Here is a 27966-nt window from a genome sequence, read left to right as displayed (position 1 = left end):
GGCAGGCGGGGAGAGATGAAGTAAGGCTGGATGATGTGCAGGGCAGGGGCCGATTCGAAATCCGTGGCCTCTGTTTTGGGAACACCTCCTCAGCGCCCGTGGTGGGGGGCAGCGCCGTGGGGGTGAAGCCTCCCCAGCACCGCCGCCCACAGTCAGGAAAACTGCCCCCCCCCCCCCATCACCCTGACTCATCCCCGCGCTCGCCAACAACAACGGGAGGACATGGCTGACCTTCCCACTCCTCCACAGGGGATGCACCACGCTGCCCGTGCCGCTGCCCACAGCCATGCCCACAAGCCAGGGCGAGATGGGCAAAAGTGCACAGGGCTGCACAGAGGTTTTCATTGTTGTGATTTTAATTTTTTTTTTTTTTTTTTTTTTTTTACAAAAAGACACCCTTCTGGTCTGCCTTACAAAAGAGGTGTACACAAACCTGTACTAGAAAAAAACCAGAGTTTTCCCAGAAGAAATGGGAAATAACCATGTATAAATATTCTCTCCAAGTTCTTAAAGCTTCAATTCCCGGTTTGCCTGCTCGGCACTTCCTTTGGCCCGGGGGTCCCGAGGGTCCCAGCACCTCGGCCGGGCCTTATTGCTCACATCAGCTTCCAGGGAGTTGAGAGTCACGGGCCATGCTCCGCTAAAGGACCCTTGTTACCAGCACGTGGACGTCCCTTAGCCGAGTCACCGGCAGCTTTCTTTTTAGCAGTAGCTAAAAAAAGCTCACCCAAACCCCAAATTAAAAACCCAAACCCCCTCTCTTTCACTACCCACGTTCTACGTAGAGTCACAGAAATCAAGGCACTGAGCAGTAAAATTAGTGTCTCCTCCTGAAACGTGGCCATTTCTTGGAAATTGCACGTTATGGGTTTGGGGTTTTTCTGCCTTAATTCAGTCAGCTCCTCACTGTTCCTCTCCCCAGAGGGACATGGCCAGGTGCTACCGCTGGAGCTCAACCCTCATCTGTCCAGGGCTCCCCTCGCCCGGCAGCCCCTTCCCGCCTGGCTCAGAAATAGGAGGGTTTGAGCCCTGGGGTGTTGTTGTTGCTGGGGTAGTGCGACTGCATGAGCGGGACCTCGCACTCGGAGCCACCAGAAAGCATTGCTGCCTCCGGCACCTTGTGGCCATGGCTGCTCAAATCCCCATTTTCCAGGCAGGCTTTCACCCCTTCCAGCTCCAGTGGGCTCGCGTCCACCCCAGTGCCGGCGTGCGCCTTCGCCCGGCGGTGCCGGCGATAATACATGCTGGCAGTCACCACCACCACCAGCAGCAGCACAGCGGCCAGTGCTGGGACGATCATCAGGGTGAGGTTGCTGTCCTTGCTCTGGGTGACAGGAGAGTGCTGCTGGTGGCTCACCGGCAAGGTCTGCGCCTCGGCGCAGTGCTCCTCTTTGGAGACCTTCTCCCCCAGGGGCCCGATGCAGACACGATAGGTGCAGTTGGGCTTCAGCGCCCGCACCGTATACTCAGAGAGTGAAGCTGGCAAACGCAGCATCACTGGCCGCTTGTCTGGCCCAGAGAGATTTCGGTAGCTCAAGCGGATGCCCTTCAGCTGCGCTTTGGACTGGACATAGTTCTGCAAGTCCACTTTGAGGGAGGTGCTGCTGACCTGCGTGATGCTGATCCGCTGGCTGGGTGGCGGTGCCTGCGTGGCCGGGGACGGTGTCGTCCCCCTCACCTCCGCCTCGCAGTACACCCCGGCAAAGCCCACCGGGCACAGGCACTCCAGGTGGTTCTGGGCACCCAGGTGGCAGGTGCCGCCATTCAGACACGTGCGAGGGGGACAGATGGGTGGGGGGGGGCTGGTGGGGGCCGGGGGGGCCGCTGAAGGGCACCAGCGTGGAGCTGCCCTGGGGGGCCAGGGCCCCCAGGGTGGGAGCAGCAGTGCTGGGCTGCGGCACCGGGCGGCTGCTGGTGGGGAGCGGTGCGGGCGGCGGCAGCGTGGTGGTGCGTGGTGTGGTGGGGGTGGTGGTGGTGGTGGTGGTGGGGCAGCCAAAGTCGGCGTACTGCAGGTGGTGGAGGAGCTTGCCGGAGTTTTTTGGGGGGAAGTGGCATCGTGTCTCCTCAGGCCGCCGGAGGACCACGCTGCTGGCGTTCACCCACTGCACCAGCCAGCTCATCTGGCAGATGCAGTTGAAGGGGTTGCCGGCGGCCGTCACAGCTCGCAGCCTGGGGAAGAAGCTGGAGAAATCCTGAGGGATGGTGTTGATGTTGAGGTTGCTGATGTCCAGCTCCTGGAGGTTGTGAAGGTTGTGGAAGTCCTCCGCCGGCAGCTGGGAGATGCGGGCGTTGCCGGCCAGGCTGAGCTTGGTGAGGCTCCCCAGCCGCCGCAGCACTGCCGGGACACGCTCCAGCAGGTTGTCGGAGACATCCAGCTCGTGGAGGTTGTTCTGGGCCTGGAAGAGCTCCTCGTTTAAGCTCGTCAGGCCCAGCCCCGCGATCTTCAGGGACTCGATGTTGACAGCATGGAAGGCCCCCGGTGCAATGGTGGGGATCTTGTTCCAGCTGATGTCCAGCAGCAGGAGGTTGGGCAGGTCGAGAGGGGGCACGGCCCAGAGCTGGTTGTTCTGCAGCTTCAGCTCCAGCAGGTTCTCCAGCGTGTCAAAGGCAGCAGCGTGGATGTGCTGGATCCTGTTCTTCTGCAGGTAGAGACGCTCCAGCAGCCGCAGCCCATGGAAGGTCTCATTGGTGATCTCCTGCAGCTGGTTGGAGGACAGGTCCAAGTTGACAAGTTCTGTCAGGGGCTGGAAGATGTTTTTCTGGATGCTGGTGATCTTGTTTTGTGAGAGGTCCAGGAGCTGGAGGGCAGGCAGGCCCACAAAGCTGTCCTCGCTGAGCATCGTGATGCCATTCTCAAAGACGTAGAGGGAGAGGGTGTTGGGGGGCAGCCCCTGGGGCACGGTCTGGCCCCGTCTAGCCGCACACAGGATGGTCTTGGGGTCTTGGCACTGGCAGCCTGTGGGACAAGCCCCAGCCAGGTCCCTGGGGGCCAAGAGAAGCAGCATGCAAAGGATCAGCTGGTTCATGGTGTCAGCTCTGTGGGAGAGAGAAACCCAGCCAAGGTTAGGACCTGGGGGGACCCTGGGCTGGCAGAGCTGTGGGGTGCCTCAGACTCCCCCACTGCAACCCCTGCACCGCTGCTGGGGTGTGCGAACTGTCTCCCTGTGCCCTGCCCGGGACCCTCCGGCCTCAAAGGGACCACGGAAGGAGCAGAAAAGTCCCTGCCACACTCCTGCCTTTGCGCTACTGCAGCCCGGGACAGAACCGGTGAGAGCAAAGTGGCATGTGGGCTGCCCACCCCAGCCCCACGCCCTCCTCCTCCCCAGACCCCCCAGGATTTAGCGACATGATACCTTTGCACACCCCAGGCTCTACCATGAGACACGTCGCACCGGCTTTGACCTGGTCTCTTGCTATCGTCTCCGGTGGGGCACCGAGACCCCCAGTACGCAGCAGGGCAAGGGTCCCTACCTCCCCAGCTGCTCTCGGCAGGGTGCAAATCAAACACGGGGGATTCAGAGCAGAGGCACTGCTGGACCTGGGAGCCAGGGGAGGGGGTAGGAGCCTGGCCAGCCTTCCCAGCACATTGAGCACCGCCTAACCCTTTGCTTGTGCCGACATCCTGGCAGCTGCACCCACGGGGTCTGCTCCTGCCCAGATCGCCAGCGGTAGCAATCCCCTCAGGGACGGGGTCACCCAGAGGTGGCACCCACTGTGGGGTGGCCTGAGCACAGGCTGTAGGGCTGAAGGAGTCGGGTGCTCCCTTGCCCCACAGGTCCCTCCTGTGCCCTTCAGAGCCGGCTGCGTCCCCACAGAGTCCTGGGGCTCATACTCACCCGAGCCAGCTCCTGTCCCCTGGGGGCCATGGGTCACCTTGCTGTTCCCCTCCCTGCTGGCACCCCAGGGACTCAGCACAGCTCCCTGGGCTGCATCCTCATCCCTCAGGGACAGGGACTGGGATGGAGGGGAGGATGCTCTTGGGGCGAGCGAGGCTGTAACCACCCCTGTCCCAGCCCCCCATGGGTGGCCGGCCGATGTCGCAGCTGGCTTCTCTCTCAGCCCCATCTTTTGGCCCTTTTAATGACACTGCTAATTAGCACAGGCTGGGCCAGGGACCCGAGGTTTCCTGCCACCCCATCTCAGGGGCACGTGGGGGTGGGCAGAGGGGCGTTCTCAGGCAAGGAAGAGGCAAATCCCCCCAGACTGCTAGAGGTGTGAGTGCTTGCCAGCATCCTGCCCCGCCAGACCCTTCCCCAGCCCTGGCCGTCGCCACCTCCTCCCCTGCTCCAAGCTGTTCGTAGCTCCAGGCAAACCCCGGGCCCTGCGGCTCTCGCAAGGGGCCCCCGCCGTGTGCGGGGGGCTGCCGGGTCATGCAGCAGCACGTGCCGCCTGCCCCAGCCGCCCCTCCGCCGTGGGGGGCCCCGTCCGATGCAGGGACACCACATCCTGCACCGGCGGCTGTGGGAGGGACTGGACCAGTGCTGTGTGCCCCCCGCGGTGGAGCCCTGGCCTGCAGAGAGCCCCCCATGCCGCAGAGGCACCGGCGCTCACCCGCAGCCGGACAGGGTTAACGTGGCAGCCAGCTCTGTCCTCGCGTCTTCCGAGGGTGGGCCCCCCCCCAGGGTGGGGTGCACCCGAGGGTGGGGTGCACCCGCGCCGCTGGGCAGGGTCACTGCAACCGCCTGAGTCACTTGGCCCAACCGGCCCTGCCCCGCCGTGACCTGTGCCGTCAGCCCCCCGACGCCAGGGAGGAGCTGTGCCGCATCCAGGGCCTCACCGTCACCACGTCCCCTCCCCGGCACCCCCGGCTCAGCCCCCAGACCCCTCGCTGCCGCCAGGTCCCGCCGCACCCCCACATCACAGCCAGGCCAGCGGTGCCCGGCATGAGGACTGAGTAGAGCCCAAAAAGCATCATGGAGACCCTGTGAAGCGCTTTTTGGGGCTAAGGGGGCTGGGGGCAGACCCGGCAGCCCTCACCGCCATGCCAGCCCTCGAGGTGGCTCAGGCAGCCCGAGGGTGCTGGCTGGCAGGCAAAGCCCTGGGCGCAGGGTGCCAGGCGTGCCTGCGGTGCCGCCGCCGTGCCAGGCCACCCGGGTGGGCAGTGCCAGAGCGGGGCCAGGACTGCGGGAGGCTGGCGAAGCTGGGGCTGGTTTTGCAATGCCAGGGTCGGGTTTCGCTGACGTGTCCCGTGCTGCAACCAGCTGCTGACTCCAAGTCTCTCTCGTCCCTTTAATTACGCTGGCATTTCCTCCCTGCCTGCCAGGCTCCCCGCTCTGGGCAGGTTCTGCCGGCCCGGCCACGGCCATGCATCCCTGCCTCACCACGAGCGCCGGGCAGGCTGGCACAGTTGCTCCACCCACACGCCTCCGCCACCTCTCCCTCGGCATCACCCCGCTTCGCCGGCACACGCCGGCATCCCGCCCTCGCACCCTGATGCTACTTCAAGGCAGTGAGGGGTTAACCCGGCCCAGACTCGCCAGGGTGCTCACCCCTCCGAAATGGAGCGGGGCAGGGGAACAGCCTCCCCACATCCCGGGGGAGCCCCCAGGGGCGGAGAGGGGGCCCCGTTTCTGCTGGAGGTGTTAGGACCGCCCTGCCAGCGGCCTGCTGCTGCCTTGGCTGGGCTCCCCCGCGCCTGCACCGCAGATATTTGCCGAATTATTCATATTTTCCGGCTGCGGGGAGGATCCAGGCTCAGATTCCCCCAGTCCCGGCTCAGCCTTTCCCTGCCAGCCTGCTGGGGTGGGAGCACCGTCTCCCCACTCCCTGCCTGCAGCCCCCCAGGCCAGGCCATCCCACTGCCTGCCCAGGGCGAGGGACTCAGCAGGGGACGCCCCGCTTCGCGCCCACCATGTTTTAAGGATGAAGCCAATGCTGTCCCTGTGCCGCAGGGTGACACCTGCACAGGAAGGGCCGGAGGAGCCCTCCTGGGGGTCCCTGCCCTTCCCCACCGCACGGGGACATGGCCATTCTCCCCGGGGAACCCGGCATGGTTGGGATATCCCTTCCTGCACCGGTGAGTGAGGCCCCACAGCCAAACAAAGCCACCGTTGTTGCCGGCAGGCAGGCCGGTGGGCTGCCTCCGTGGCCGGCGGGCACCAATGCAGGCAGGACGGGGGGCCCAGCACGAAGCTGGGCCCTGGGCTCTGTCCCTGTCACTGCAGGGAAGGACACGGTGCCTTCGCCGGGCAGGATGCAGACGCTGCTCCCCTCCCTTACACCCCCCCAAACAAGCCCATGTCAGCACATGCCCCCTCCTGAGACACAGCCGGGGGGATGCAGGATTAAGCCCTTAATCCTCCTCCCCTTCAACCCACCCTGCACCGCCACAGCTCCCACCTCCTCCCGGGCTCCCCTCCCTATTTAATTAAAGTTTCCGCAGCAGCCCTGGAGGAATGCAGGCCTGGTTATTGCATTCCCTGGAGTGCTCGCCGGCCCCTCCATCCCGCTCCTGCCCCTTTGACCCGGCCACGCTCCCTGGCTCAGGTGCCAGCAAGGAGAAAAACCAGCAGAGCTGCTTTACCGGCAGCCAAACCGCCTCCGGAGGAGCCTGAACACCGGCAGAGGTTGGGAGGAGGCCGGCGATGCTGCCACGCACAGCCCCGGCAGCACGGGCAGATTCCTACGGCGTGACTGGGGTAGCCGCGGCTGTCCCTGAGCGCTTCCTCCTGCCGCGTCCCGCCGGCAGAGCCAGCCGGGCAGGCAGCGCTTGCGTCAGGGCCACCCGGTGAGGCCACCCGGCCTTGGCGTGGTGCAGGGAAAAATAGTAATTAGTGTCATCCTTGTCGGCGGCACTGCCCAGCGCCATGTGGGCAGCAGCACGGCCCCGGCTGGGTCAGGTCAGTCCAGCTGCCCCAGTCCCAGCAAGACGAGACCTGCCAGCGTGGGGCAAGTGGCAAGAGTGGGTGTACGGGGGGGACACAAGTGGGGGTTTTTGGTTGGGAAGAGGGGTCTTGGAACTGGAGCATCTCTGCTAGGATGGGCTGGCTCTCATGGCAGCTGCCATCCTGGGAGGGAGCCAGGCATGGGAAGGGACACTTACCCCACGGTGGCCCAAAGTCACACCTAGAGAGGGTGACAGGGGCCAGCACCTCCCCAGTGCATGTTGGGAGACGATGAGGCGCACAGGGAGCTGGCAGCAGGAGAGGCGGTAGGATATCCCTGCCGGCCAGCAGCCAGGCTGGCCGGTGGCCCTGCTGGCACCCGTCCCTCGGTGCCAGCCAGGGGGGAAACCCTCACTGGCACTGCCCGGGGACCCCGCTTGGCCCCATGGCGGGTCAGCAACCTGGGATGCTGGCCCCCGAGGACAGGCAGGGCGAGGGCAGCCAAACCCCACCCCAGCCGAGCTTTCTGCTGAGAAGGGTGGTGGTGGACACCGCTGCCAGCAGCTCCCACCTCTGCCTGACCCCAAAGGGCGAGCCCTGCCGCCACGTCTGCCGGGACAGGGTGAGCTTGGGATGGGTCCAGGACCGTGCCGTCCCGTGTGGGTCCTGGAGCCCTTCTGCTGGCAGGGTGAGTTGCAGCCACCCGGCCACAGCTGGAGGGAGCCGGGCTCCACGTTAGCCCCAGCCACATCTCTCCCCTTCCCGGTGATGGAAGCAGCAGCATGCCAAGGTCTCCGGGCCAGACCCTGGCACATCCCACGGCAGGATAGGCACAGGCAGGGATAGGGGACCTGGGGCTGTGCCCGCTGCAGTGCTGTCACCCCAGCCTGGCTGAGGCCTCGCCAGCAGCCCAGACGGGGGACGGCTGGGTGCTCCCCGGCTCAGCCAAGGCTTGGGGGGAGCCGAGGCCTGGAGCGAGGTGCTGGCCCCGGGCGCCCTGCCTGCAGCCGAGGCCTGGGCGACACCCTGTCACCCGGGGAGGGTGGCCGGCCCCAGGTGCCCCGTGGCCCAGCCGAGGCCCACCGGGCCTCCTCGGCCCCGCCGCCACCCCCCTGAGCCCCCGGGTGCCCAGCAAAGCCCCCTCCCGGCCGCGGCCCGCCGCCCCGCGAGCCCCCGGCCCCGTGGCGAGGAGAGGGCCGGGGCAGCGGCGCCCGAGGACGCGGGACTCACCGGGGCGGGCCGGGCCGGGCCAGGGCGGTCAGTCCATAGCGGCAGCAGCCGACGGCCGGGCGGGCGCTCCCCTCTCTGGCGGCGCCGGGCGAGGGGGGCGGCTTTAAAAGCGCGGGGGGCGGAGCCTGCCCTCCCGCCGCCTTCCCATTGGCCGTAGGGGACAGAGGAGGAGGGGTGGGGCACGGCTGCCCCGAAGGCTCCGCCCCCTGCGCACCTGGGGCCCGACAGGGGGCGGGGCTCCCCGCCCCCCCCGGCAGCTCCCGGAGCCCCCAGAGTCACAGGGACCCCCGGGACCCCCGGCAGCTCCCGGAGCCCCAGAACCCTCCAAGGCCCCCCGGGACCTCCAGCATCCCTGGGGCCGGGGTACCAGGGATCCCAGCACCCCCGGTGCATATACGCATAGGTATAGGGGTAGGTGCAGGTATAGGTGCAGGTATCGGTATCTCCCTCATCTCCCCGGCATCCAGGGGACCCCTGGCATCCCTGGCACCTCCAGCACCCCCAGGGCCCCGGCACCCCTGGAACCCCTGGTAAACACCAGGGGCTGGGCATCCTTGGCACCCCAGCGTACCCAGGGTAACTGGGGACCCTGGCACCCGTGGGCTCCGGTACGCCCATGCCCCCAGCATCCGCAGAGCCCCTGCCACTGTCTTCTGGGGGACAGGGGGGCACTGGGTGGCCCTCGCAGGGCCGCCCCCATGCCCCAGGGACGGCAGAGCTGTGCCGAGTGCCGCAGAGACAACACTCCCCGTTTGGCACCACGAGGACGGCACGGGCTGGGCTGAGACAACCAGGCACCCAGGGTGCCCTTGTCCCAACCCCGGGCCCCGGCGGTGGTGGCAGTGCTGGTGATGGTGACCGCAGCCAGGCAGGGGACCCCGGTGCCTGCCACGGCCGCCCCAGCGGTGTTTGCCTATGTTGTGCCAACAGTCCCAGGGCAGGACCATGCCGTATCAGCTGCGGCCATCCCTTGTGCCAACCTGTGGCAGCAGCGGGGTGTCCCTGCCGTGGGGACCTGCTGGGGCGGGAGCGTGGCACAGCCTTGTTTCACCATATTTCCTCAGAGCCACATGGTGTCAAACGCCGGCATGGTATGGCACAGCACGGCTCCCTCCCCTCGGCGCAGCCACAGAAATGTCAACCGAAAGTAATAGATGGTCCCTTTGTTCTCCGCCAGCGGAGCTCCCTCCCTGCCCCAGCCAAGCAAAGGCAGAGAGGTGGCTCCACGCTTCTCATCATCACCATCCCCTCCAGCCACCCAGTATTCCCCGTCACAGTCCCCTCTGGCCACCGAGCATCCCCTTGGTCATCATCCCCCCCAGCCACTGAGCATTCCCCCAGTCATGGTCCCCTCTGGCCACTGAGTGCGTCCTGACCACCGTCCCCCGCAGCCACCAAGCGTCCCCCCCAGCCATGGGCCCCTCCGGCCACCAAGCACCCCCCAGCCGCAGGCTGGGACAGGGTGCAGGACAAGGAGCAGGGACACGCTCCAGCTGGCACAGCCCCGGCCATGGGGCACTCCCGGGGCTGGCTGGCATGGCAGGTGTCGGGCGAGGCGGACAGTGTGCTGGGGTGCGCCACGTGCCTGCCCCAAACTGGCCGAGCCGGCCCAGCCGGCCCTGGGGCTCCCCTGCAGGTACCGGTGGCTTCCCCAAGCGGGGCTGGGTGCCATTGCTGGGCGCAGGGTGCAAGGCTGGCAGCGGGATGCCCCACGGCTGGGCACGGCTTCGCGGCAAACACCGCGCAGCCGGGGCTGGAAGCGGCCAGCAGTGTTGGCGGTGCTGTCCCACTGCAAACCCGTCAGCCCGGGGTGGTACAGCGAGGGTCGTGCTGTGGGGAGCTGTAAGTCAGGAGAGCAGCCCGGCACGCCAACGGCACCACCTGGCACCGGCGCTGCCCTCCTGCTGCCAGCAGGACCTGATCCTGCCCCACGCTTGCCCAGGATGGGGTCTGGGGCGTGCACCAGTGGGGGAAGGTGCAGGATCTGGCCCCAGGTTGTCAGGGTGCTGCACCGATGGGTGCCCCTGGCTCAGCACCCTCCTTCCCTTGCAGGGCAGCCATCCCGCTGTACGACGCTGACACGGGGCTGCTGGTGCTGGCAGGGAAGGTGAGGTCCCACGGCAGCGGGGTGCAGGGGGGTACAGGAGGATGCAGAAGGGTGCAGGGGGGTGCAGTGGGATGCAGGACAATGCAGTGGGGTGCAGCAGGGTGTGCTGGGGTGCAGCAGGGCACAGTGGGATGCAGAAGGATGCAGGGGGGTACAGTGAGGTGCATATGGGTGTAGTGGGGTGCAGCGGGGTGCAGGTGGGTGCAGTGGGGTGTGGCAGGGTGCAGGCGTTGCAGCGAGGTGCGTGTGGGTGCAGTGGGGTACAGGAGGATGCAGAAGGGTGCAGGGGAGTGTAGTGAGGTGCAGCAGGGTGCATGTAGGTGCGGTGGGGTGCTCCCCACAGCCCCGCTCATGCCTCGTCCCCTCCCCCTCTCTTCCAGGGAGAAAACCTCCTGTACTGCTTCGAAGCAGCACCTGCGCAGCCAGCACTCACCCAGGGTAAGCAAGATACGTCCCGCGCCAGGCTCCCAGCAGTGTCGGGGGCCTTGCCCCTGCCCGCGCTGCCTGCCCCACGGCCACCCTGCCTGTCCCCCAGTGACCCAGTGCCGGACGGAGGGCAGCACGCGGGGCCTGGCTGCTGTGCCGCGCCTGGCCCTGGATGTCATGGCCTGCGAGGTGCTCCGCATCCTGCAGCTCACTGACACCGCCCTCGTCCCTGTCAGCTACCTGGTGCCACGCAAGGTAAGGGGGGGCTGCGGATGGCACCGTGTCATGGGTGCCTGGTGCCGTCTCATGGGTGACACCTCGTCGGCACTGGGTGACAAAGGGCACCTGGGTGTGGGGGAACCCACTCCCCAGCCTGGGAAGAGCAGGAGAGGAGGCAAAACCTGGGTGCTGGGTGCTGAAATCTGGGTGCTGATGGTGGGTAATGGAGGCTGGAAGGTGGGTGCTGGAGGCTGAAATCTGGGTGCTGATGGTGGGTAACAGAGGCTGGGTTTGCTGGGTGCTAGGTTTGGGAAGCTGAGTGCTGCATGCAAGATGCTGGGTGCTGGAGAGTGGATTCTGAAAGCTGGGTGCTACCTGCTGGGTGCTGTTGTGTAATGGGTGCTGGGTGCCAGATCCTGAATGCCGGGTGCTTAAAGCAGTCAAAATTTAGGTGCTGGGTAGCAGAGTCTGGGTGCTGGAGGCAGGATCTTGGGTGCCAGATCTGGCATGCTGGGTGCTTAAAGCTGGAGGCTGGGTGCTGAAACACGGGCGCTGGGTGCTGGAAGCAGGGTACTGGGTGCTGCAAGGGGTGATGCTGGGAGCCGGGTGCTGTTTCGGAGGCTGGCTGTGTTCAGGGGTGCGTGAGGCAGCCCAACGCCGGGCAGCGTCTGACACCTACAGGCTTCGGCGCGCAGCTTGCAGGGACGGGGCTCCGCAGCCGGAGGGACTGGGGTGCCGGCGGGTGCCTGGGGGTGTCCAGGGCGTGCTCGGGGGTGTCCCAGCCCAGGCAGTACCAGATGGCAGCAGGACGGGGGCTGTGGGGTTTCAGGGACACCCACCTCACCCTGTCCCCTCTCCTGCAGTCCGTCCAGGACTTCCATGAGGATCTGTTCCCTGACTGTGCCGGGATGCTGCCAGCCACCGGCGCCCAGGCCTGGTGGGCAGGGGACAGCCAGCAGGTCAGTGTCACCCGGGGGGCTGTCCTCACCAGTGGCATTGCCAGGGGCTGCCACTGCCCCCTGCCCACCGCTCTGCCTGACAGCAGGTGGGGAGGGTGAGCCTGCACCCCGCACGGAGACCCGCGGAGACCTTCACCTCCCCCGTCATCGCCTGCACCCAGCTGCAGGCAGCCAACACCGGCAACACCGGCCCCACCGATGCCGACCACAGCGTGAGCACAGGGTGCTGGGGAGCATGCCAGGGGTGCCAAGGGGTCGGGGGACGCCCGCTGCCCTTATCCCACAGGGCAGGGGGAGGGCTGGGATGCCAGCACCCCCTGCCCACCTGCTCTCTCTCCTGTAGGAGGGCAGCGGCTACTCCTCGCCATCCTCGCTGGCCTCGCCGGGCAGCGCTGCCACCTCCCTCTCAGCCAGCACCGGCCCCTCCAGCGGCTTCGCCAGCAGCCCCAGCCAGAAGTCGCTGCAGTGCATTTTGGGTGAGCGGGTGGCGGGGCAGGCTCGGCGTCCCCTGGCTGGGGCCGTGCTGGAGGGAGGGACCTGGGCGCTCACCTGTCCCCTGCCTGCGCCAGGGCCCAGCTCCCGCTTCCGGCATGCACAGGGCAGGGTGCTGCACCGCGACACCCACCTCACCAACCTGCGGGGGCTCAGCCTCACCACGCCGGGCGAGTGCGACGGCTTCTGCGCCAACCACCAGCGCGTCGCCCTGCCCTTGCTCTCTGCCGGTGGCCAGATCGCCATCCTTGAGGTACCCCCGGCGCGGCGCAGTGGTCAGCACGGCACCGGCGGGTGCAGTGCAGGTGATCCCCTGGCTCTCTCCCGCAGCTCTCCAAGCCCGGCCGTCTCCCTGACACGGCCGTACCCACCATCCAGAATGGCACAGCAGTGGCCGACCTTTCCTGGGACCCCTTTGACCCGCGGCGCCTCGCTGTTGGTATGTGTGCTGTCCCCAGGGGAGTGTGCCAAGCTAGTCCCGCAGCACCAGGTACACCAGATCACCATATTAACCACTGGCCATCCATTTTGGCACCATAGCGGGTGAAGACGCCAAGATCCGGCTGTGGCGGATCCCCGAGGGAGGGCTGCGGGAGACGTTGCAGGAGCCCGAAGCTGTCCTCCGAGGTGAGGGGTGCATGGGGAGGCACACCGAGCACCCCACATTGGGGACAAGCCAGCCTTGTGGTGGTGTCTGCATCCCGGCACAGGTGGGGACGGCCATGCACCATTCAACCTTACCAGGTCACACGGAGAAGATCTACTCCATCCGCTTCCACCCCGTGGCATCGAATCTCCTGGTTTCCTCTTCCTACGACATGACGGTGCGGATCTGGGAGCTGAGCGCCGGGCAGGAAGCCTTGTGCCTACAGGGACACACTGATCAGGTAAGGGATGACACATCTGGGGACATCTGAGGGGCGCGTTTGGCCAGACAGGGGATGTGGCAGAAGGACACACCATCCATCTCCCCAGATCTTGAGCCTGGCTTGGAGCCCTGATGGGAAGAAGCTGGCGACGGTGAGCAAAGATGGCCGGTTACGGCTCTACGAGCCCCGGCGCGGCCCTAAGCCTGAACAGGTACGATCACGGTGGCAGGGACGGGCTGGAGAGCTGGGGGTGCGGGAACCCCCCTGCAGCGGGCACCTGCCCGCACCCCCAGCTCTCTCTGAGCAGGCAGGGTGACCTTCACCCCACGCAGGAGGGCCCGGGTCCCGAGGGGGGCCGTGGAGCACGCCTGGTTTGGGTTTGCGGCGGTGACTACCTCCTGGTGTCCGGCTTTGATAGGTAAAGAGGGGGACAAGGCTGGGACACGGGTCACCAAGGGACACCGTCCTCATCCCTCCCCATTGTCACCTCCCCACAGCCGCAGCGAGAGGAGGATCCTCCTGTACCGGGCACAGGCTCTGCCCGATGGACCCTTGTCTGTCCTCGGCCTCGACGTGGCCCCTTCCACTCTCCTGCCCTTCTACGATGAGGATACCAGCGTTGTCTTCCTCACCGGCAAGGTGAGGGCTTCCCCCCCAAAAAAATGGGGGGCTACCTGCCTACAGCACCTCAACAGTGCGGTGGGACCCTCCATGCACCCTCCTGTCTTGCTCCGTCCCCAGGGTGACACCAGAGTCTTCCTCTACGAGGTGACACCTGAGCCCCCCTATTTCCTCGAGTGCAACAGCTTCACCTCCAGTGAACCCCACAAGGTAAAGGGGGGGCCCACCGGAGCAGTGCTGCCTGTCCCGGACCCCCCTGCCTGCGCTGCCAGACCTGCAGCGGGTCCCGCTCACGCCTCCACCCCATCAGGGCTTCGTCTTCCTGCCCAAAACGGCGTGTGAGGTGCGGGAGGTGGAGTTCGCCCGGGCGCTGCGCCTCGGGCAGAGCACCCTCGAGCCAGTGGCTTTCCACGTGCCGCGCGTCAAGGTAGGTGGCGAGCACCCAGCCATGTTTGGGGTGGTGTAGGAGGTGGGGAACCCCCCCTCAGTGCCCCTCGCCCCCGCAGAAGGAGTATTTCCAGGATGATATCTACCCGCCAACCCGTGTCTGGTGGGAGCCAGCCCTCAGCGGCAGCGCCTGGCTGGCAGGGAACGACGGGCAGCAGCGCCACGCCAACATGCGGCCGGCCGACATGACACCAGGTGGGTGCAGAGGGGCAGGGTGAGGACCCCGGGCCCGCAGAGATGGATGGACGGGGCGGGGGGGGAGCTGTGGGGTGAAGCCCTCCTGCCCCACGGCAACGCCGCTCTCCCAGTGAGCGAGGCCCCGAAGGAGGCTCCGGCGCGGAAGTTCGTCCCTGCATCCATGTACCTGGAGGAGAAGTCTGACGAGCAGAAGAAGGAGGAGGTGGGTGCCGGGGCACCCTGGGACCACCCAGCCGGGGGGCTCAGGCTGGGGGTGATGCCCTGGGCCTCACGGCTCTGCCCTGCCTCCCTGCAGCTCCTGAATGCCATGGTGGCCCGGCTGGGCAACCGGGACGACCCACTGCCCCAGGACTCCTTCGAGGGGGTGGACGAGGACGAGTGGGTAGGTGCGGGGGGGGGGGGTACGACCCCCGGTCCCGTGCTGTCCCACCATGCCCCTCACCCCCACCGGGCCTCCCGCAGGACTAGGCTGGACCCCGGCACCCCGAGGACCACGCCGGCGACCCCCGCGGCCTCCCGGGCCCGGCAGGGAGGAGAAGGAGGAGGAGGAGGAAGAGCCGCCGCAGGGCCGGGCCCGGCTGAGGGGAGGCACGGCGGGGCCGAGGGCCGTGCCCCGCACCAGGCCGGGCAGCGGTGTCAGGCCCCATGCCCGCCGCGGGCAGGTCCCGCTATTAAAGCCGCTGCACTAGCACCCGTCTCCTGCCGTGATTCCGGGCCGGGGCGGGGGTGGAGAACCGGGGACCGAGGTGGGGGAGACACACGGGACCGGCACCGGGGTAGGCCGCGGGCCGGGCCTCGCCCGCCACCGCATGCGCAGCGCAGCCCCGCCGGACACCGGCGGGACCTCCCGGGAGGCGGGTCCGCCAGGGGGCGCTGGACCCACCGGGAGCGGGGCGCTCCGCCCCGCGCCGTCGCCGTCTCGGTGACCGCCGCGACCTTCGCTCCCTGACCCCGTGACCGCCGGGGGCGGAAGCGGCGGCGGGGACATGGTGAGGGGGGACAGGGGAAAGTGGCGGGGCTGGGCCGGGACGGGGGGAAAGGCCCGAGGGTGGAGGTGCAGGCCCCCGGGAATGGGGGACGGGGCCCGGGGAGGCGGAGGACCGGGCTGGGCAAGGCCCGGAGACGGAGGGACGGGGCCCGGGGAGGCGGAGGATGATGCTGGGCAGGGCCCGGGGAGGGGACAGGGCCCAGGGAGGTGCGAGGAGGCCGGTTCGGGGAGGGGCCAGGGCCCCGGGGGCCAGGGCCGGGGCTGGGCAGGGCCCGAGGGGAGGTGAGGGGGCAAAGGACCCGGCTGGGGACAGGGCCCGGGGCGGCTGTGACAGCAGGATGTCCCCGCAGGCCAAGTACCTGGCGCAGATCATCCTGGTGGGGGCCCAGGTGGTCGGACGGGCCTTCATGCGGGCGCTGCGCCAGGAGTTCGCAGGTAGGAGCCGAGCTGCCGCCCCCGGCGTCGGGATGCCGCCCCGTGTGCGGAGCGTGCCCGCTCTCCCCTGCCCCGGCCTGGGCATCGCTCGGCATCCCCACCCCCTTCCCCAGGGCACCCCGCTGCTCCCCGTCCCCCGGGGCTGTGCCCGGAGGGGACCCTTGCCAGGCTTGTGGCAGGGTGACAGTCACCATCTGTCTCCCGGTGCTGGCCTAATGGAGTTTCAGCTTGAGCTGGGCTCCCGGCAGCCGTCCCAGGCACCAGCCTGGATCCGGCACTGCTGCCAGGGTCCAAGACGTCCCGGCAGCCCCAAAGGGCAGAGCGGGGATGGTCCCCCGGGACACGGCAGCCCCAGCCCTGCCCTGCTTGCCTCTGCCTGCCTGCAGCCCAGCTCGCTATGGATGCCTACAGCAAACAGGTGCCCCCCTCCCCAGCACCAGGGGCCTCGTCCGGGTGACCCCCACGGGCTGGAGGCAGCATGAGGAGGGCAGAGTGGTGAAACTGGGATCTGAGCACCTCGGAGCCCGTGGGCTTTGCTGCCCGCCCCTGCCCAAGGCCTGGGGGTCCCGAGGTGGGGGGCAGCACTGGGGGGACTCACGCCCTCGGTATCTCCGAGCAGCGAGCCGAGCAGCGGCAGATGCGCGAGGGCGCTCGGAGAGACCCCAGTCCGCCGCTGCTTCCAGGATCATTGGCATCAGCCTCCAGGAAGCTCAGCAGATCCTCAACGTTTCAAACCTCAACCCGGAGGAGATCCAGAAGGTAGAGGCTCCCTCAGAGCTGGGGAGAGACGGTGCTGGCAGGGCCCTACCCTCCCTGCGGCTGCTGCCCAGCATGGGGGAGACAACTGGTCCCCAAAGGGAGTGTGGGTGCTGTCCTGGGCCCAGTTAATCCCAGCTTGAGGTTTCCCTGCCCCAGCTGGAAACGCCCCTGCCCCAGCATGCCGGCAGCTCACGGGCATTAGCAACCTGCCGGGCTTGGCCCCTGCGTTTGCCCGGCAGTGCTGCTCAGGGAAGGGGATGTGGGCTCCCCAGAGGTGCCCGACCAGGAGTGTGGGGACCTGCTGGGGGTTTGAGCAGAGCCAGCCGTGTCCCCAAGATCACACTTGCCACCTCCAGCACTGCCGCGGGGAGCGGGAGGCCGCCAGGGTTAGGGGCCGGGGAGGGTGGAAGAGATGAATCTGACAGGGAGCTTCTCTTTGGCAGAACTACGACCACTTGTTCAAGGTGAATGACAAGTCGGTGGGAGGCTCCTTCTACCTGCAGTCCAAGGTGAGCAAAGGGAGGAGAGGAGCGGGGGACTGCGCTGGCCCCCAGCCCTGCTCTCGGCACCTTCCCCTGCCTGGGATTCGGGAGAGAGCAGAGCCTGAGCATCGCCGCGGATGAGGCAGGGAGGGGAGAGGGCAGCTCCGTCCCTCCGTGTCACCCCTTGCCCATGTCCCGCAGGTGGTGAGAGCCAAGGAGCGGCTGGACGAGGAGCTCCGCATCCAGGCCAAGGACGAGAAAGAGAAGGGGTGGAAAGCCGAGACGTGACTCCTGCCACCCCCACACCCTGTTTCCCTCACCCTTAACTTATAGGTAGCCAATAAATGCCGTGTCCTCCAGCACCTGGCCTGGCTGCTCTGCACCCCGGGGAGGGAGAGGGGACTTGCCCGCCTCTGCCCGCTGCCCCGGCGGGGATCAGCACCTGCGAGGGGCTGGCAGGGCTGGGTTTTGCCCTGGGGAGGAGGAGGAAGGAGGCGGCTGGGGAAGAAGGGGTGTCCCCGGGGCACCGAGGGCTGCCAGGGCTCAAATGGCACCCAGGGAGGCTGCAGGAGCTATTTTCGTGGTGGGTTCGGACGCTCTTGGCCTGAGCGCACGGATACCTCTGGCTCCGTACCACGGGAGTGCCGAGAGCTCTGTGCCATTACCCTTCTCCCACCACAGGCAGGCAGCCGAGGCGGCTGCTGTGTTGGGGCCAGGGGCCGTGGGGGGATGCGCCGCAGCCCTCCCCACCCGCAGCTCACCCCGCAGATCCTGGCAGGGCTTCACCAGCACCGGGGCTGCCCGACCAGGAGCATGGGGACCCACCGGGGCGTCGGGCAGAGCCAGCTGTGTCCCCGAGATTGCACCCATCACCTCTGGCACCCCTCTGTCCCCACCAAGGGCTCCCTGCTGCCATCGCCACAGTCGTGGACTGAAACAGGAACTTACTTCAACTTCACTTTATTGTTTTCTTAATAAACTTCCTCTCTCCTGGAGGAATATAGTGTTATAGTCGTTAGCTTATCTCTTATTTCTGCAGTCCTTAAACGCTATGCTAACAGCGATGGAGCCCAACAGGAGGAAAATAAAAACAACCCAGAAACTACGATAGAAAGGCACTTCGAGACCGTTAAAATACTGATGTCCTGGAATGTGCAACAACAAACTGACGAAGGAGCGAGGAGACATACACCGTACACCGGCCGGGGCGGCCTGGTCGATGGCCCGCAGCCATGCTGGGGCTGCGGCAGCGCCGGACGGCCACCGCGCCCCGGCCCAAGGAGGGTGAGGGCAGGGAGACCGGCTCCCCGCGGGGCGCGTGCGGCCGGGGGCTCCTTCCAGCAGGGAGGGGGCAGGATTGGGGAGACCCCCCCCTGCTCCACCCCAGTTCGGAGAAAGCTGTGGGCAGGAGTCCTGCCCGGCAGCGGGAGGTACATGGGACCCCCCTGCATGTGCTGGGAGAGGCTCTGAGCTCTGCCCGCCCAGAGGCCAGGCATGCTGCCCGCTCCTGGCACTGCGGCAGTGTCCTGCTTGCCCCAACGCTGCCCCGTGGCCCGGGGGGGGCTCACTGGGGATCCTCGCTGCGGGGGGGCAGCCAGCACGTGCCGAGGAGCGGGTGCCCTGCCAGCCGGTGCCAACGCGCTGCCGGCAGCAGCCCTGCCGGCGCCTGGAGTCCTGCCCGCGCTGCCTGCTGCCTGCATGCGCTTGCGGTACATGGTTAGGTATGAACGTAGCTAAACAGGGTGGCTCTGCCCCGGCGCGGAGCCGGCACGGCGAGCGGCACACACGGCCATGTGCCTTGTCACGGGGAGGGCCGGGGAGGCGGTGGGGCACAAGGGTGGCCGCAGAGCGGGAGGGATGCGGGCGGGCACCGGGCCGATGTTTGCCCAGCCAGCTGGGCCCGGCACGGAGGTGCCATGGCCGCGGCCCTGCCCGCAGCCGTGCCAGCCAGGCGGGGTTGGACGGCACAGCTGGGGACAGCTTGGGGCTGCGGGAGCAGGCAGTCCCCAAGCTGTCACCCCCCCTCTCCCTGCGGTGGGAGGCCGGGGCTGCGGCCTCCCACGCCGGCACAGGCGATGCCGAGGCCTCGGGCAGGGAGAAGATGCCGAGTTGGCGGCAGCAGATGAGCCCAAGTGGGACCCTGTCAGAGCAGGGGCTGGTCGAGAAATAAATAGCGGCGTTTCCGGCTGCCCGGGCCAGAGGGGTGCAGGGGGACCCCCCCCGTACCCCTGCCTGCCCCACGGCTGCCCCCCCGGCACGGAGTCGCAGCCGGCTCCGGCCGCCGAGGGATTATTGCTTTTCTCAGAAGAGTCCGTTCTTCTTTCGTGACGGTTAAAAGCACGAGCGAGGCCCCGCCGGGGCTGGGGGGGGGCCTGCAAGGGGGAGAAGGGGGCGATGCCCCCCCCCAAACCCCAGGGAGCGGGATCTGCCCGCCGGGCCGGCGGCTGGCCCCGGGCATCGTCAGGCCCCTCAATTCACGGCGGCAGGTTTGAGCAGCAAGGAGCCAGGGGGGATGAGCACCCAGCCGGGCGGCAGCGCCTCAGGGCTGCCCCCCGAGCTGACGCCGGCCGAGAGATCGAGCACGGCCCCCGGCAGCAGCGCCAGGCTCTCGGGGGGGACCCGCGGCCGCCCCGGCTCCGTCCTTTCGCACCTCTCCTTTCGGCTTTCCGGCCCCTTGCCCATCTTGGGCGGCCGCCCCTCGGCCCCGCTGCCCTTCTCCCCCTCGGCCTTGGCCCCGCCGGCCAGCAGCGACATGACGGGCAGCCCCAGCCCGGCCGCGAAGGGCGAGGGCAGCAGCGGGCTCTTGGCCAAGTTCAGGGGGCCGCCATTGAGGGGCAAGATGGGGCCGGGCAGGGCGCCGGCAGCCCCGCAGCCCAAAGCGCTGAGGTCGAGCGGTGCCGGGGCCAAAGGGATGGGCAACGCCGGCAGCCCCGGGGGAGCGAAGAGGGCGGCGGGGTTGGGGATCACAAGCTGCGCCCCATTAACGTAGGGCACTTCCGCCGAACCCAGGGGCGTTTTGGGAGGTGGGTGGACCTTGAGCATCTCCGGGTGCTCGGGAGAGACAAAATGGCCGTGAGCTTTGATGTGCTTGCGGAGGGAGCTGGGGTCGGTGTAGCGCTTGTGGCAGCCCGGCATCTTGCAGGAGTAGGGCTTCTCCACGTAGTGGGTGCGGGTGTGCTTGAAGCGGTCGCTGGAGTTGGAGTAACGCTTGTTGCAGCCTTCGTAGGGGCAGATGTAGGGCTTCTCGCCTGCAGGATGGCACAGTGCCAGGTCTGCCGGGGCAGCACGGCCAGCCCTGCCGGGTCCCCTGTGTCCCACCCCCCCCCATGAGCCTCCCCGCTCCCCGGGGCGAGCGCGGTGGCCGGCGCTGACCTGTGTGCGAGCGGTTGTGGATTTTCAGGTTCTCCAGGCGGGAGAAGCTCTTGTTGCAGGTGGGGCAGCGGTGCGGCTTCTCGTTGGTGTGCGTCCGGATGTGGATCAGCATCTTGTACCTGCCAGGGTCGGAGGGACGTCGGGGGGGGGGGGGGGGGGGGGGTCAGCCTTGGCCCCCAGGGCACCTCCTTGTCCCTGTGCCCTGGCTGGGGGGGGGGGGGGGGGGGCGATGACAGGGACATCCAGTCCAGCACAGTCATCCGGCCCCCCCAGGACCTTGCACACCATGCCAAAGGGCTGGCTGGCTGGAAACCTCCCCCAGCGCAGCCCCCAGTGCTGGGCTCCTGTCTCCCCACAGCGACTCAGAGCAGCCCCCCCAGGGACCCCAGAGCCCCCTCCTGATGCCTGGAGCCCCCTCCTTTGCCCACCTGGCGTTGAAGCCCCTGCCGTGGCGGGCGCAGCCCTCCCAGTGGCAGCAGTACCCCGCGTCCTTCTCGGGTTTGACGTGGAAGTCGTTGACGTGGTCCACCAGGTCTTGCAGGAGGTCAAAGAACTGGTTGCACTGTGGGCAGGAGGCTAGGGGTGAGGGGCCCCGGTGGGGTGGGCACCGGGGGGCAGGGGGGGCCAGGACACCCACCAGGGCCAGCCCCTGCCCCTCATTCCCCTCCCCCCCAGCTCCCACCCATACCCCGTGCACAGCAGCATCAACATCTGGGGAGATGGCAATGGCCCTTTGCATGAGCCCCCCCCAGCCCTGTATCACCCCCCCCAGCATCTCTGCACAGCCCCCAGCTCCCCATCAACCCCCCTCCAACCCTAAACTGTCCCTGCTTGCCGCCCCCAGCCCCACATCCCCCCCACAAGCCCCATAAAGCTCTGCCATGACCTTTCAGCCCCACGTCCCCTCCCCAGCCCCAAAATGCCCGTGTGCCCCCATGCCCCCCCCGTACCCTCACAATGCCCTTGTGTAGTCTCCCAGCCCTTTATCACCACCCCCAGCCCCATAAAGCATCTGCATGACCCCCCGAGCCCCATATCAAACCCCCAGCCCCCCTACATGGCCCCCAGCTCCCCATCACCCCTACTCCAGCCCTCAGCTGTCCCCATTTGCCCCCCTCAGCCTCATATCTCCCCCCCCAAGCCCCACAGAACTCTGCCACCGCCTTCCAGCCCCACACCCTCTCCCCAGCCCCAAAATGCCACTCTGTGGCCCCCCACTCCCACCCCCCCCATCCTCACAATGGCCCTGCGTGGTCTCCCAGCCCCCCATCACCACTCCTGGCCCCACAAAGCTTCCACACGGCCCCCCCCCAGCCCCATAACCCCCCCCCATTGCCCCACCCCATCTCTCCCCACTGACCTTGGACCAGCGGCAGACGAGCTGCTTGGGCAGGGGCAGCTCGGGGGGGAGGCGTTTCTCCTTGCTGGGGGGCAGGAAGGCGGCAGGGGGCAGGTGCAGGGCCCCCCCCCGCCCCCAGGGGCAGGAAGAACTGGAAGGAGCTGGGGAGGCCGTCGATGTAGCGCAGGGGCTGGAAATCCTGGAGCAGAGCCCCGTGGGGGGTGGTGGGGAACAGGGCCAAGCTGGATGGAGACCCCCAGAACCCCCATAGCCCCCCAAAGACACCCTCCAGAGACACCCCCCCCCAGGGAGCCACCCTGGGGAAGCCGCTGGGGTCGGGGCACACACCGGGGGGGGGGGGGGGCCGGGCAGGACATTGACCCCAGGGTGTGTGTACACGCTGGGGGGGCCATGTCACCAGCAGCACCAGGCATGCTGCCGAGGTCAGGAGCACCGTCCCGGGCACAGTCCCCATTGCTGGGGACACCTCGTGGGGTGGGAGGGGGAAGGAACACGGCCATACTTACATGGGGGGTGAGGGGGCCAGGCAGGTCCCCGCTGCCCTGGCGCTCGGGGGAGAGCGAGGCGCTGCCGGCTGGAGACTCCCCACCGGAGCGGGGCGAGAGGCTGAGGTCCACCACCGGCACGGCGGCGAAGCGCCCGTCCCGCGGTTCCACCAGCCTGGAGTGTGCCAGGAGGCCGGGGGATGGCGAGGCCGGCACAGCCCGGCGACCCCCCCGGCTCCCCCCTCGGCCGTCCCCGGCCGGCGGGGTATCCGGGCGCTGGGACCCGCGGGGTCGGGGGCCGAGGGGACCCCGCTTCTCCCGGGCAGCTCGCAGTTTGGAGATGCTCAGCTTGAGGTCCAGCGGCTCCTCCAGCGAATGCATGGTGCCAGGGCGGGCGCTGTGGGGGACACGCGGGGGTCACCGTGGGGATGGGGGGGCACCGGTGCCACCCAAAGCATCGCCCCAGCCCAGCCCCGTGGCGATGCCCGTCTCCGCTCCAAGCCGGAGGCCGAGCGGGTGCCGGCAGCCGCGGTGCTGGCACGGGGACCGTGCCGTCCCTTCCGGCCACCCTGCCGCGGCCCCCTCCCGCAGCGGGCAAAGGGCAGGGCACGGCACCGGCGGCCCCCCCCACCGGCCCCTCGGTGTCCCCAGCCCGTCCTCTCCATGTCGCCAACCCCCGGGGCCGGCACAGCCTCTTGGCCGATCACCAAAACCTTGCCCGGGGATTGCCAAATCCCCCCGGGGCACCCGCTGCCCCGGAGCTGCGGTGTGCCCCTTCTGCCTCCCCCGTCCATCTGTCCGTCCGTCCGTCCCCGCGGGCCTGCCCCAGCGAGGCCTTTCCCAGCGGCAGAGGAGGGCGGTGGCGGCCACCAGCCCGGCGGTGACCCGGGCGGCCGAGCCCGCTGGCCCCAGCCCCGGAGGCGGCAAAGCTTCCTCCCCCGCCGGGGCCCCTTCCCCGCCGGCCAACGCCGGGGCCGGGCAGGGGCTGCCTGCCGCACGGCACGGCGTGGCACGGCACGGCACGGCACAACATGGCACGGCACGACGCGGTATGGCAGGGCTGCTGCCTGCAAGCACCCTCCGCTTCCCAGGACGTGGTGGGGGACCCCGACCCCCCCATGCCGCTGTCTCCAGGGCGAGAGCTCCACAGTGCCAGGCCACCCCACGTCCTCACCCCTGTGTCATCGTGTGCCCCCCCCCCCAAAAAAACCTGCCACCCCCACGGCTCGGCCACCGCACATCCCGCAGGCAGCTGAGAACGGGCAGCTCAGCGCAGGAGTGAGCGCCTGAGCCCGACCCCTGGCAGCACGGATCCGGTCCCCTGACTGTGCCCCCCCCGCCCCCCCCCCCCCGGCCACCCGCATCGCCCCAGGACAGGGTGGGGGCGGCCGAGGGGCCCTATGGGGGGGGGGCACGGCGCACCCAGCACACGTGGCAGCGGGTCCCCCCCCCCATCCCCACCCCACCCCGCCCCGGGGGGCCCGGCCCCCGCCCTGCCCCGCCGGCGGGGCCCCCCTGCGCTGGCGGGGGTCCAGCCCGGCTCAGACGCTGAGGAATGCGGAGGAGCCGCGGGGGGCGTGGGGCCCGGCCGGCGGGGCGGGGGACCCCCCGCCTGCACCCCCCCCCACCACAGCAGCCGTGCCCCCATCCTGGCCGTGGGGCCGGCCCCATGGGGGGTCCCTGTCCCAAGCTCCATGGCCGGAGGAGCTGCCCCATAGCAGGCTGCCCTGCCCTGCAAGCGGGGGGGACACATCTCCCTGAGCCCCCCATGGCCGTGGGGCCTGCCCCATAGCAGGGTCCCTCCTCTCCAGTGGGGGGGCTCCCTGCCTGAGCCTCCATCTCTGCCCATAGGTGTGGGGCCTGCCCCATAGCAGGGTCCCATCCCTTGTGGCAGAGCCCCCACGGCCACGGGGCCTGCCCCACAGCAGGGTCCCTGCCCTCCAGGGGGTCCTCACCCCGCACCCCACAGCAGGGCCTGCCCCGCGGGGGGTCCCCGCCCCGAGCCCCTCATGGGGCGCCAGCCACCCCCCGTGTGCCCCACAGCCTGGTGGCACAACTCAAGGACCGATGGACGGACGCGGCGGGGGCAGGACCCCCCAGCTGGGATGTCGGAGCGGGACCCCCAGCCGAGGAAGCGGGACAGGGCCCCGACAGCCCCCCAGAGATGGGGGTCCCACAGGGGGGCCGGGCAAGGCATCGGGGCTGGTCCCACCGTGGTGGCCGTGTCCCCACGTCCCCAGGGTGTAGAGATTGGGGGGTCCTGGGGCGGGCGGTGCCGGGTGAGGGGACCACGGCCTGCCCCGGGTGGGGCGGGTGGGAAAGGGGCCTCCAGCCGCTGACGCCACGGCTCCCAGCGCGGCCGCGGGCGGGCGGACGGGCAGCTGCCAAACCACGCGGCCGCCCCGCCGCCGGCGCTCCTGGGAACCCGCTCAGAGCCGGGGTGCCACGGGGGGCCCCGCCGGGATGGGGACAGGGACGGGGACGAGCCCCGCCGTGGCTTGGCCGGCCGCCCCAGCACCTGCGGCCCCTGCACGAGGCCCCTGCCTGCTCCTGCCTGCTCTTCCCCCCCCCCACTCCCCCCAAAAGGCCTCTCCTGCCCGCGCCAGGCGCTGCCAGCCCTGCCCCGGCCCAGCTTCCCCTCTGGCTGCCCGGCGAGCCCCCCCTCCCCGCCATCACACCAGTTCAAACCAGTCCGGCACGGCGCTGGGCCCAGGGGCTTCCCAGTCTGGGTGGGGGCCGCTGGGACAGAGCCCGGGTGCTGGTGGAGCCCCCCCAGCTCCACCAGCTGGGGTCCCCTGGGCCCCCCACGCTGGCCAGCCAGATGGCGTGGCTGGGGGACCTGGGGTGACCCCGGCGCAGCCGGTGGGGTGCCAGGTCTTTGGGCCACCCCGCTGCTGGCACAGCCGGGGTGTCGTGTCCCCCCCACTGGCCCCAGCTATGGCACAAAAACCCACCAGGAATAGCGCAGGCACGAGGCGGCGGGGGGGGGCCGCGGGGCAGAGACTTCCCGGCGGCGTGGTGGGCTCGGGGATGGCGGCGGCGAGGGGTGCCAACGCCGGGCCCGCGCCACCCCGAGAGGGGACGGTGACCCTGGGGCTTGGCGAGCCGGGAGCGGTGCCAGCGCTGCGGGCGGGCAGGCAGGCAGGGCTCAGTCGTCGTCCCCCCCCCGCGTCGCGGCGGCACGGCGCTGCCGGCACTTGGCAGGGCTGGCAGCGGCAGGCTGGCACCGCCGCGAAGGTCGGGCAGCCCCGGGAGCCCCCCGTGCCGGGGTGGCGCGGGTGGGTTGGCAGGGTCTGGCCCCGCTTGCCCCGGTCTGCGCCGCCACCGCTGCCCAGGTCATTGTCCCCACGGCTGCTGGCAGGACACGGGCCGCCGCGGGACCCGCCATCCCTTCTTATCCCGCTGCGGACAGCACTGGCACTGCCGCTCCTCACCGGAGCCCGCTGGTGACTGCCAGGGCTGGGGGGGGTGAGGGAGGGGGGCACGTCCTGCTGGTGGCTCCAGCTTGTCACCGTGTCCCGTCCCCCCCCAGTGCCCACGACGCCACACTGCCCGGGGTTATGGCAGCCCCCAAAGGTGTCCCCAGGAGTGGCCATGGCTCCGGTCCCCAAGCCGAGGCCAGTGCCATGGTCACCCCTTGCCAGGCACGTGGTGGCCGCGGGGACCCCGGCGGGGGGGGGCCAGCCCACTCCCCGGGGAGCAGCCCCACGGTGGTGCCACCAGCAGCACACACCCTGCCACCTCCGCCTGGGGACATGGCCAGACCCCGTGGGGACAAGAGCAGGGCTGGTCCTCAGATGCCCAGCAGATCAGACCCTCGGGCTTGGCAGCAGCGGGGGCCCGGGATGGGGGGGGACACGGGGACCCCGGGTTAGGGGGAGGTGGTCACAGCAGGGTGACACAAAGACACAGGGCAGGGGAGGTGGCCACTCACAGAGGAGGTTTCTCCATGCGGGGCAGGGGACGAGCCCCTGCGGCAGGGCCCGGGGACATTGGGGACAATTTGGGGCAGCCCTTGACCCCCGCTGCTGGCACCTCGGGGAGGGGGTCACCCCAGCTGGGCCCCCAAAACCCAGCTTGGCCACCCCACACCGAGGGACCGGCAGCCCCCCGTGTTGGGGACCAGGGCGGGGGGGGGACGGGACCGGACACCGGCGGCTGACGGGCGGTGGCACCGCCGGCGTGGGGCCGTGATGGGGCTGCCCTGCGACCCCCCCCCGGCCAAAGCCACCCTTTCGCCCTCCCCACACGGTGAGGACACCGGTGGGTCCCTGGCGGTGGCCGCAGCTGGGCAGAGCCACCGAGCACGTCCCCGCCGCAGCCCCCGCCCCGCGGCCAAGGTCAGGACACCCACCCCGGGTGCGGGGGGACAGCGGGTGACGGCCACCCCCCGGCACCCTCTGGGCCGTGGGGGGGGGGGGTGTCCCCTCTCTGCGCACCACCCCCCCCCCGTGCCCCCCCCACCTCCACAGGGAGCCCCGCGCTCCCGCCGCCTCCCCCCTCACTCCCCCCGTGCCCCGGGGCTGGAACGGGGCCACGTTCCCCCTCCCCCCCCCCGCAACCGCTCCCCGCGGCGGGGGGGACTGCAGGTGCCGTGCCAAGCCAAGCCAAGCCAAGCCAAGCCAAGCCAAGCCAAGGGACCCCCCCCGCCCCCCCCGGGGCAGGCTCCCGGAGCTCCCCGCGGGGCGGAGAAGGGGCTTCCCGGGAGGATGTTTCCCCCCCCGCCCCGGGTAGCAGCAGCATCCTCCTCCTTACACCCCCCACCCCCCCCGGCGCGGGCGCGGCGGCGGCGCGACAAAGCGCCGGTCCCCGGTGCGCGATCGTACCTGCGGCGGGGGCTCAGCGCCGGCGGCGGGCGGGGAGCGGGGCGGGGAGCGGGGCTTGGCGGAGCGGGCCCCCCCGCTGCCGGGCCGCCGGGCCGCTCCGCCACATCTGCAGGGGCTGGGGGCGGGGGCGGCGGCGGGGCTCTGCCCCCCCCTCCCCGGTCCCCCGGGCGGCGGCGGCGGCGGAGGGCGGCGGCGGCGGGGCGGGGGCTCTGCCCGCCGTGATTTATGGCCGCCCCGCACCGACCGGCCCGGCCCCGGCTGCGGGCGGGAGCTGGGCGGGGGCCGGGGCCGGCCCCTCCCCGCCGCGGGGGGCACCGGGGGGCACGGGGGGGCACGGCGGGGGGGAGCCCCGCCCCGTGGGGGGGCCGAGGACACACACGCACGGACACGCGGGGACACCTTCACACACACCCCCCCCAGCTCCCCCCGCGCAAGGTCACCCCGGCGCTGCGGCAAAGCCGAGCCCCCCCCCCCCCCCCGGCTGTGTCCGTGTCCCCCCCCCCGGGGACGTGGCGGGGCGGGGGGGGGGGGGACGGACCCCCGGCGGCGGCGGCGCAGGAAGCGGGGGGCGGCGCCCACCGGAGCGGCCTCCCCGCCCCGCACCGGGGCCGCTCGGGGACGGCGGGAGTTGGGGGTTGGGGGGGGGGGGTCACACCGAAGGGGGGGATCCCCCCCCCTCCCCGCAGGAGCGGCGCCGCCCGCCTGCCGCGTGACGTCACAGAGCGCGCCTGGCGTCACGCCTGGCGGGGGCCTCCGCATGACGTCACCCCTGGGGGGGGTTGTCCCGGGGCGCCGGGGCCGCGGCTCCTTCCGGCGGCAGGATGTGGCGGGGCCGGCCCGGATGCTGCAGCCCTCACCGGGGGGGGG

At 69.7% G+C, this 27966-nt stretch overlaps 3 protein-coding genes across 7 annotated transcripts in view; 1 reads left to right on the top strand and 2 right to left on the bottom strand.

Annotated features, from left to right (window-relative positions):
- Window positions 1-18065, top strand: part of LOC128134593 (mitochondrial import inner membrane translocase subunit TIM16-like) — a 42105-nt gene extending 24040 nt beyond the window's left edge. For 2 of the 5 annotated variants that reach the window (XM_052772479.1, XM_052772480.1), the window contains 19 exons: window positions 10107-10161; window positions 10542-10599; window positions 10697-10842; window positions 11670-11765; window positions 11852-11977; window positions 12109-12241; window positions 12335-12510; window positions 12588-12696; window positions 12798-12884; window positions 13002-13144; window positions 13233-13337; window positions 13459-13544; window positions 13624-13765; window positions 13868-13957; window positions 14058-14174; window positions 14254-14389; window positions 14503-14594; window positions 14688-14774; window positions 14855-15086. In XM_052772479.1, coding sequence (XP_052628439.1) covers window positions 10107-10161; window positions 10542-10599; window positions 10697-10842; window positions 11670-11765; window positions 11852-11977; window positions 12109-12241; window positions 12335-12510; window positions 12588-12696; window positions 12798-12884; window positions 13002-13144; window positions 13233-13337; window positions 13459-13544; window positions 13624-13765; window positions 13868-13957; window positions 14058-14174; window positions 14254-14389; window positions 14503-14594; window positions 14688-14774; window positions 14855-14860 — 1990 coding nt within the window. In that variant the 3' untranslated portion in view covers window positions 14861-15086. Of the gene's footprint in view, window positions 1-10106; window positions 10162-10541; window positions 10600-10696; window positions 10843-11669; window positions 11766-11851; window positions 11978-12108; window positions 12242-12334; window positions 12511-12587; window positions 12697-12797; window positions 12885-13001; window positions 13145-13232; window positions 13338-13458; window positions 13545-13623; window positions 13766-13867; window positions 13958-14057; window positions 14175-14253; window positions 14390-14502; window positions 14595-14687; window positions 14775-14854; window positions 15087-15233; window positions 15382-15474; window positions 15816-16434; window positions 16575-17017; window positions 17084-17257 lie in introns of those variants that run through there. The other 3 variants (XM_052772483.1, XM_052772482.1, XM_052772481.1) reach the window with 3 other exon arrangements.
- On the bottom strand, window positions 373-8672 carry VASN (vasorin). The gene is given in 4 exon segments (XM_052772808.1): window positions 373-1819; window positions 1821-3036; window positions 8055-8311; window positions 8667-8672. Coding segments are annotated over 4 exon segments (2292 nt in total). The 3' UTR covers window positions 373-1006.
- On the bottom strand, window positions 18001-27478 carry GLIS2 (GLIS family zinc finger 2). Its single transcript, XM_052772484.1, is given in 7 exon segments — window positions 18001-20304; window positions 20429-20547; window positions 20857-20990; window positions 21789-21896; window positions 21898-21966; window positions 22295-22670; window positions 27100-27478. Coding segments are annotated over 6 exon segments (1569 nt in total). The 5' UTR covers window positions 22655-22670; window positions 27100-27478; the 3' UTR covers window positions 18001-19525.
- Between the last annotated feature and the right edge of the window lie 488 nt (window positions 27479-27966).

Source organism: Harpia harpyja, chromosome 21 (genome assembly GCF_026419915.1).
Source record: "Harpia harpyja isolate bHarHar1 chromosome 21, bHarHar1 primary haplotype, whole genome shotgun sequence".
Taxonomy (NCBI): Eukaryota; Metazoa; Chordata; class Aves; order Accipitriformes; family Accipitridae; genus Harpia; species Harpia harpyja.
This window is presented reverse-complemented; position numbering and strand designations above follow the sequence as displayed.